We start from the raw sequence: 8,598 nt of genomic DNA, 5'->3' as shown, positions 1-8,598 counted from the left end.
GGCCTTTGACTTTTGAGGACACCTCCCCCCTCCCCAGTATACTACCCCCCCCCCCCGCTCGAGGTATGCGCCCTGTCTGTGGCGTCTTTGTGTGGGTTCGCACTTCGCCCAGCTGCCATCGCTGGCAGCTCGCCAACCGGGGGGGGGGGGGGGAGGAGGAGGGGGATGACGTGGCTCGGATCGCCCAGCTGAGGCGCCGCCCGCCTGCTCGCCTATATAGCGGGCGGGCCGCGCGCGCCGATCAGCTCAGTCAGCCGCCGACGGCAGCGACGCATGCGCACGGGTGCCAGCGACGTCAACCGACGACCCATCGTCGCAGTGGATCGCGTCACTTGCATGGGTGAGTACAGGAGCACGACGCCTTTGGGGATTGGTTGCTATGGGCTGGCGTAGCTGTGTGGAATTCGGGGTATTTGTGGGAAAATCTATTGAATCAATTAGTGAATAAAAAGATATCGATATATTTGTTCACACAGTACGTAAAAAACTACGTTTCGTTGTGTGGTTTCAGTTTCTTTGTTCTTTGCTCACATATGCTGTGCAGGGAACGGTGTTGGTGCCTTTTACAATGCGCTGTGTTCGAGTGTTTTTATCGATTGTGTCTTCTGTCGTCTCCGACCCACTTTACTGCATGGTGGTTATTGACATAATGTTTTAGCATTTGGCATTCCAATATGGATTAGTAGGTAAAGCTTTACTCGCGGAAAGTCTATCTCCATAAACACTTACTTTTACACATTTACACTTACGTTACAACGCATATGTAAGACCTCAATGTCAATTTAGCGACTCATTTTTACGTGCGCTTTCATTGCATTTTCATGGCACGCTGCATGAGTAACGTGCCAATGCACAAATCCAACTCTCCACCATCATCTGAAGCGAATTTGCCAAAGTTCGATTGTGCGTCTGGATGCAACAGGTTGGACCAGCCCTCGTACACTAGAACGCAATATTATTCCGTCTGTTGCATGCTCGGTCAGGGACTCAGTGACGACATTGTCCGGAACTGACCTAGATAAGTCTGCCCAGGCCTCTCCGCAGGCCAGGGCCGGGCCGGGCGTGGGCCGCCGAACTGGCAGGGACCGGTCCGTCGCTACACGTCACACTTCTCCGAACCCCGCCCCCCCCCCCCCCCGTGGCGTCGACCGCCCGGTGACCTGGCTTCCTGCCAAATTTCGCTCGGTGGTGCAATCATTGGCCACTGTGATGCAATGTGTGACCGGTTCTCCAGCGAGTAACGTAAGCTGTCATACGGGGAAAACCTGACATACGCGCAAACACGGTGACGGATGAGGTTCCGTGGCCGGTCGGTTTGCTCCGGCTAAATCTGGTTCAGTTCGATCCGGTATTGACCGGTTTTCGCTGGAGTCGACCGGCGCATACCACCTGACCAGGGTCAGCAGGTACACGGTAATGGGACCTGGGTACCCCAAACGCGCGACCTTCCCAGATCGGGGCGCAACAGCCCGTGCTCACGTCTATAATTGGATACGTCTGAGGATTGTCAGGTCTGGTGCGAGCCTGAAATATCTGGTAAACTTTATCTTCGCGGATTTTCCCATATCACACTACTTTGAGTAGGCACTTGAGTATCATCGTATTAAAATCTGAAGCTCGGCATTCATGCCAGGAGGAACTAAGATAGCTGGTATGACAGCTGCATGTGTTCTCACCGATTTAGACGCAAAGTTTGCGAGGTCACAAAGGACAAAATCTAAATATGGGTAAACGGATACGTCATATTTTTTGCCAAGCGATCTAAATTATACTTTCATGCGCTTCGTTTCAAGAAGACGTCGATCCTAATGCAACATTGTATTGTATTCAGCTTTCATTTTTAATGGGATAATGCAAAAGCGAGGCAACGCTTAAAGGGACCCTCCCACCTTCGAAAAAAGTTAATGAATTGGCATGAAAGTGATGTCCCTTGGTTCAGAAAGAGCGAAAACGAATATCTACCAAATTTCACCGAAAAATATTCACCGGTTTTCAAGATATTAGGCTTTTACTTTTGTTTACTTTTTGGGATCTCCCCTGTTACTAGCGACTTTATTTGTAAAGCAATAATTTGGCAGCCTTAAAGTGCGGCAGACGTTGCGCGCAAAGCAGCGTATACCACCACGTGTTAACGATGGTTTTAGTCTAAGATTTAAAAATCGTTAGATCTCCGCTGACGTCACAAATTCTAAGGGGGCATTCCAATGCATTAGCTCCTTAGAATCCGAAAACTGCAAGTTTGGAATTCCATATCTTCGAATTAAAGCATTTTTCGATGTTGTGAGTGCCCAAACCGGTATTTGCAGGCCATGGCCACCAATTTGGCTATCTCAAAGCAAAACTAATGTTAAGGTGGGAGTGTCCCTTTAACATTTGTTGGCATCAAGTGGACTTGTTTCTCGCAACTAGCAACTGTTTTGCTTCATCCCGGCGCTCTCATTCGATCCCCGGCTGTGGATGTGCAGAGGTAAATATCTGATCCGATCGAGATATAGAGGATCCGGTTGCATTGTACCTAATGCAATCGCTTCATAACATTCCTAAACTGTCCGAAATAGACCGCGAATAAAGCATCGAATTTCTGTCATTTACCGAAATAGCTTGATGATGAGCTTATCCGACACACTGCATTAGATAAACATATAACAAAAATAAATATGACCTGATGGAAATCCTGCTGTACTATATGATCAATGTCACACTAGTCCAACTGAATAATTTCGTCTGACCATTCATGCATGCCTGCGTTTCAGAGCGTCAGAAGCCGTCTGACAACACATTATGGGCGAGCGAGACAGGGGTTGGCGGCGCTGGGGCCAGCCCGGAGGGCGGCTGCTGCGAGCAGACAGACGCGCTGGCCTCTGCGCGCCTGCTGGGCCGCTGGGCCAGCACCTGGCCCAGTTGACTCAGCCAGGAGCGGGAGAACCAGCTGGCGGCGGCCACCGCCGCGGACCCGGCCAAACAGTCGGCCTCTGACGAAGAGGACCTTCATTGGCCCGACTCGGACTACTTCTCCGCGTCGTCGTCTGACGATGACGAGAGGTGAGAGGAACCGACTGACCTCACATCCCTCCTCCCCACCCCTCCCTCCTCCATGGGAACGGGCACGTCGGAGGGACGAAACGCGGCGAATCGATTCCGGAATTGACCGGACTGCGACGCAGGCGGAAAGTCCGCTGAGTCAGACGGGTAGGAGCTAACTACCATGGGTTCCTGCAGAATAGCGGTAATTGGTGTCGTTATTGTGCTGCATCGCATTCGCGGAAGCTTCCAGGCTGACTGCTGTGACTGGAAACGAGAGAAGCGACGCAGTTTCTCGATGACTAATGGTGTTTCCGATTTCGGACTTCTAAAATCTGTTGACAAAAGATTGAACACAATAACAAGCACGAGTATTTGTGACCAATTTTCTAGCTGGCAACTCGCAAACTAGAAAAATTACTTGCGTTTCTTGCGTTTCATTCACTTCGTCCGTTCAAAATTCCCGTCCGCATTTAATTCGTCTTAAGCGCGGATAAATATCCCGTCTGTTTCCCACATCTCCTCAGCATTGTGTACTGCCTTGTGTCTCCGTCATTGTCTAAAATAAAAATAGGGCGTCTCTCTCACCCGGTCGGCCTGTGTCGGCAGCGACGGTGACTCCGAGTCCAGCTGCTGTGAGCCGGTCGGCTGCGGCTGGCCGCCGGGCTGGCCGCTGCCGGCGCCGCGCTGGTCGCCCCCGCCGCCGGCCATCACCTTCGGCAGCAGCGCGGCGTTGACGGCCTTCTGCGCCGAGCTGGACCGCCTGCTGGCCCACCATCTGGCGCAGCATGACTACGACTGCGTGGACGTGTTCCTGCGCTTCCACAGCGCGCACCAGCGCTGGCAGCAGGCGGGCGCGCCGGGCTCGTTCGAGCGCTGGCGCCAGCAGTTCGAGGTCAGCCCCGAGCCGAACCATCTGACCTGCGTCGGACTCACTAAGGACATGCTCGCCAGGGTGGCGGCGCGCGGTGGCACGGTGGCCTCGCATTTCTACGTGGCCTCGGCTGAGGAGGTGAGATTAGAAGGACCCTCAGATAAGGACCCACTGTGGCGCAGTCCAACAGGATGTGCGTAGTTGGCTGGCCGGGCAGTGTCACGACCCCCGGAACGTGACCGGGCGTTGCCCGGCCCCGGGGACACGTGTCTGAGCCCGTGCCAGGGCAGTATTGATAAACAATCTGAACTCAATGTGAGCTCTGTGTCGCAGTCGTAGACGTTGAACCGAGTTCATTGGTATATTTAACCCTCTAGCTTTGGTTACATGACCATTAATCGTGCCTCCATGAGGGAATGCTGCGCAGTTTAGGTTACGATCTTACAAATATTTACGGTGATCCTGATGCCCGATGCTATTTAAGTAATGACTTTGCTGACTTCACGGGTGTTTAACGGTTTGCCTGTTCATAGTTTTGTCCTTAAATTCAGCATCATATTCCAAAGTTCTCAGTAGCTAAATAAAGCTTGTGTTTCTATGTAGAACCGATGATTTCCTTAGTGACGATACCCATGGCTCATTTTGCGGCTCTCTCGCTGTTCCTCTTCTTACCTCATACCCTCTGTCCTAATATCTGCATTCCCGTTTTCCATGGACAGCTGACAACTCGTCGTCTCAGACTACCTGACCTCCCTTCCCTCCCTCAGGAGGTAGACGATGTGGAAGAGTACGTCATTAGATGCCGGCCTCCGGAGAGGAACGAGAACGACCACTGCCTGATGGCGTGTCAGGTGCGCGTCAGCGGACGTCGCGGAGTGCTGCTGATCGACTCGGGCTACCACGTGCCGCGCACTGTGTGCGTCATGGCTGACAGACTGCCACCGCACACTGGTGAGTAGAGAGAGATAAAGGGGTCCCACGCTGGTGAGTTGTAGAGGTCGAAAGGAGGGACATGGGTCGTAACTGGTGGGTGGAGGAGGGGGGACACCGGTCCCACAAAGATGGATTTGTAGAGGTGAGGTTACTTTAGGTGCATACTTATTAGTAGATGAAGGAATGCATGCCACATAGATTTTGGAACAAGGCCCATATCGCAATGCAGCATCGACTGATAACAAGGGTACGTTTAACAACAAAAACGCAGCGTATGGAACATTATGACGAACTAGTGGCACTGTATGGCATAAAAAGTCGGTGATTATCCCATCTAACCAGAGGTGCTCCTGTCCTCAGGTGAACTGCCGATGGACTGCCTCTCGGGCCAGCTCACCCACGGCTACGAGCTCTCGCCCAACCACAAGTTCGCCATCTGCTCCATCAACCGCACGACAGCCGCCGGCACCACCAGCACCGACCGCACGTGCATCTTCATCGGCGGCCACTTCGAGAACCCGTACGCGTTCGCCGAGTACCGGAACATCTTCCACACGCTGCGCTCGCGGGTGCGCCGCTCGCCGGAGGGCCGGCTGCTGAGCGGGTTCTACTTCTCTCTGCGGCCGGCCGGTCACGGCGCGCCGGCGCTGACCGTGTTCTGGCACGGCACGGACGGCCAGCGGCGCCGCTGTCGGCTGCCGCTCTCGGAGCTGTCGCAGCCCGAGCTGCTGACGGAGCCGCAGCTGGAGGCCCTGCAGGCGGCCGGCAGACAGCTGCGCCTGTCGCCCGACCAGTGGCAGCAACTGCTGCAGCGGTCGGTGGACGCCCTCAGCGACCGCAAGTTCATCGACCGTGTGCTGCAGGTCAACGAGCGCATTCTGTACGAGCTGGGAACGGATGACCCTCCGTCCGGCTGGCAGCGACCGGACGTCTAGGTGGCGACTGACGACACCGCTCTCCTCGAGTGGCGGAGCTGCTCGCCGAACTGTATGGGCGACGCTAAGGCTCGACCCGACGTCTGGAAGCTGTCGTTGCACGGCCTGGCGTCAGGTGGCGTCGGGACTGAGGCTGCTGCGACCTGCGGCGGGGGGGGGGGGCACCACCGAGACGCCTATTCGTACCTTCCAGACAAGTGGACTGACCAAGACAGCCGACCATTGCCAGAAACTTCATATATCTGACGACTACATCGGACAAATGATCGTGCTTGATGTGGATTGATAAGAGCGAGCGTTCTACAATCTAAGCGTTACGCGATGGAACCGATCTGAGAGAAGCACACCGACACACCACCTAGATCCGTCCTGAAATTCGACTTTCATTTGAAACATATGGTGAATGGGATGCGTGGAATGCTTGAAGTATACTTTAATTCTGCTTGTTACGTCGCAGATTTATACGCATCATGCTCTTTACACATTAAAACACTGATCGCGCCCTATGCATGCATTACTGCTTTTGTTTAGATATCGCTGTTCATATCAGCTTTGGGCAATGAGTCGTATTAAAAATCTCAGTGTCAGAAAAGTATCTCAAATTTGCGAAACTATGCCCGCCCGTTAACGACACAACTACGTATTCGAATGTATTATTGCCAATACAGCGAAGTATATTATAAATGCGAATGTTGATTCTCGCAATATATTTTTCCTACGTAAGATATTTATATACTTTGGTATATTTATAGAACTTTGAGCGCGTGAAGCCTATTTAGATGATTAGTACCTATATGTTTCCGCTTATCCAATAAATACTTTTACGCAAACCATCCTAATGCACGTGATTTTTACGAAATAAATGACGTATTCAGGCAAAGTCTACTGCTGAAGTTTGTTCAACTAAGCTTTCCAACCCAGTATTATCTAGCACGCGCACTGCTGGGGAACATCAGTGAGGGGCGGAGTACCGAGCGCCCTCCAAATGGTTTTGCGAATGCATTGCAAAAAAAAAAAAAATGACAGTGGCGCTAGCTTCTCGTGTTTAGGTACTTCATTTCATGTTAAAGGAAATAGTTCACAGTTTCGTAAATCGTTCAGAGCTGTTGCGAAGAGCATGATGAATGTATGTAGGAAGCATCATTCATTAGAATACCTACCGGGTGGCCCAGAAAAAACGTTCCGAACTTTGGAGGCCTATATATCAAATACGAGTACAAATAACGAGCCAAAATTTTCATCAAGTTTGCGTCATTTCTTTGCGGATTGGAATGCCAAATTATAACATTATACCATCATTTTCAAGCTGGCAATGTTGAGTTGAATTTAGCAAGACGTTTTTGCTTTTTTTGAAACGAAAGTGATGATTGAGTTAGACGTCTCATGTTATAAAAAAGAATAAAAAATAGAGCACGTGAATGAAACCAACACGTATGTTCTCATTTTAAATATTTTTGTCTCACTTATGTGCCAAATATTCAAATACTGAGCCAAAATGGTGCTCATGGATGCCATTCGTTTCAACACCAAATCATGTTTCGAGTGGCACGGTGCATGGATTATTGCTGATTACCCTCCTTTCAGTAGATCAAACAGTAAATCGACCGGATAAGGAAAACAAACTAAAGCAGACTGGTTCCTGTGCCAGAAGACCACAGAATAGCTTATGTAAAACAACACGGCCAGCAGATGACAAAAAAAAAAACTGGTTGAAAAGCTACCTTTTCCCAGGAATGTCAACCAGCAAAGCATTTGAGCCACAAGATGGTTAGAAAACTGGAAACTTCTTCCAATGCCGCTGGCACAGAGCCATCGTGGTTGCCTGAGGGAATGTGTCATCCTGAGACCCGAACCAGGCATCGGTAAAATCCTTTTTGAAAGGATTGCATTCCCAATCCACATTCCTAGTGCCGAAGTGGATTGCATTCCTACCCACAATCCCCTTTTTTCACTTGGATTGTGATCAAATCCGCAATCCTTTTTTGCAATCCTGTTGTATTATTATATGCACTAGTGGATCTGGAGGAGGGAGGGGGCATAGGGCCGTGCCTCCATCCCCATATCACCCATTTCACCTAGTCTTGCGAGTAATTCCTATCTAAGGCACAGGTATTTCATGGGAAATATTTTTGCCTCAAACACCCCCACATTTAAACCTCTACCCAACCAGTGTTTTATATTTTTAAAACTCGCCCTCAACTACGTAATTTTGCCCTTCCTATGTAGTTCATCAGCGTATATTATTTTGAGCGTTTAAATTAAAAGCATTTAAATTATTTCAAGTTTCGATGTAAAGCCCTTGATAGCAAAGTATTAAGCCGATGAAGCCGATCTCATAATTTTCAATCGCAACAAACCATTTTAACCCGCGCCCTGGTGGGGTCTGTTTATAACGCGACCTGGTGGGGGGGGGGCTATTTTTTGCCCCCCCCCCCTCGTATCTCCGAAACTACTGGACGGATCCGCAAAATTCAAACGGAGTTCGAAAGGCCTGTCAAATTTGTCGAAGGAAACCAAATTTCATTGACCTCGGGGTCACCGATGACGTCACAGGTCAGGTCAAAGATGAAATGTTTCACCGTTCACGGGTCTTCTAGGGAATGCGCTATAACACCGAGGAAAACGCATTTTGTCGAGAATCAGCGATAGGGCGTCAGTTGCCTAGTAGATATGTTGCGATTAGAGGTCACTGACAATACCAGGTCACGTCACAGGTCAGGTCACCAAGGGTCACAGGTCAGGTCACATAAGCCCAACTTTACTAAGGTTGTGTGATGCATGTTTTATGGCCAATTTTCATTTCCAACTCAATGGAGTTGGTTATAAGACTATCAG

At 50.4% G+C, this 8,598-nt stretch overlaps 1 protein-coding gene across 1 annotated transcript; it reads left to right on the top strand.

Moving 5' to 3' along the window:
* Window positions 1-202: 202 nt before the first annotated feature.
* Window positions 203-6,645, top strand: LOC122364440. The gene is made up of 5 exons (XM_043334801.1): window positions 203-340; window positions 2,754-3,042; window positions 3,631-4,033; window positions 4,663-4,846; window positions 5,189-6,645. Exons 3-5 carry the CDS (start codon window positions 3,965-3,967, stop codon window positions 5,761-5,763), a joined length of 828 nt encoding a protein of 275 aa, XP_043190736.1. The 5' UTR covers window positions 203-340; window positions 2,754-3,042; window positions 3,631-3,964; the 3' UTR covers window positions 5,764-6,645.
* The last annotated feature ends 1,953 nt before the right edge of the window (window positions 6,646-8,598 follow it).

Source organism: Amphibalanus amphitrite, unplaced genomic scaffold (genome assembly GCF_019059575.1).
Source record: "Amphibalanus amphitrite isolate SeventyFive unplaced genomic scaffold, NRLGWU_Aamphi_draft 000677F_arrow, whole genome shotgun sequence".
NCBI lineage: Eukaryota > Metazoa > Arthropoda > Thecostraca > Balanomorpha > Balanidae > Amphibalanus > Amphibalanus amphitrite.
Note: the sequence above shows the minus strand (reverse complement) of the source record. Positions and strands in the feature narration are given on the sequence as shown.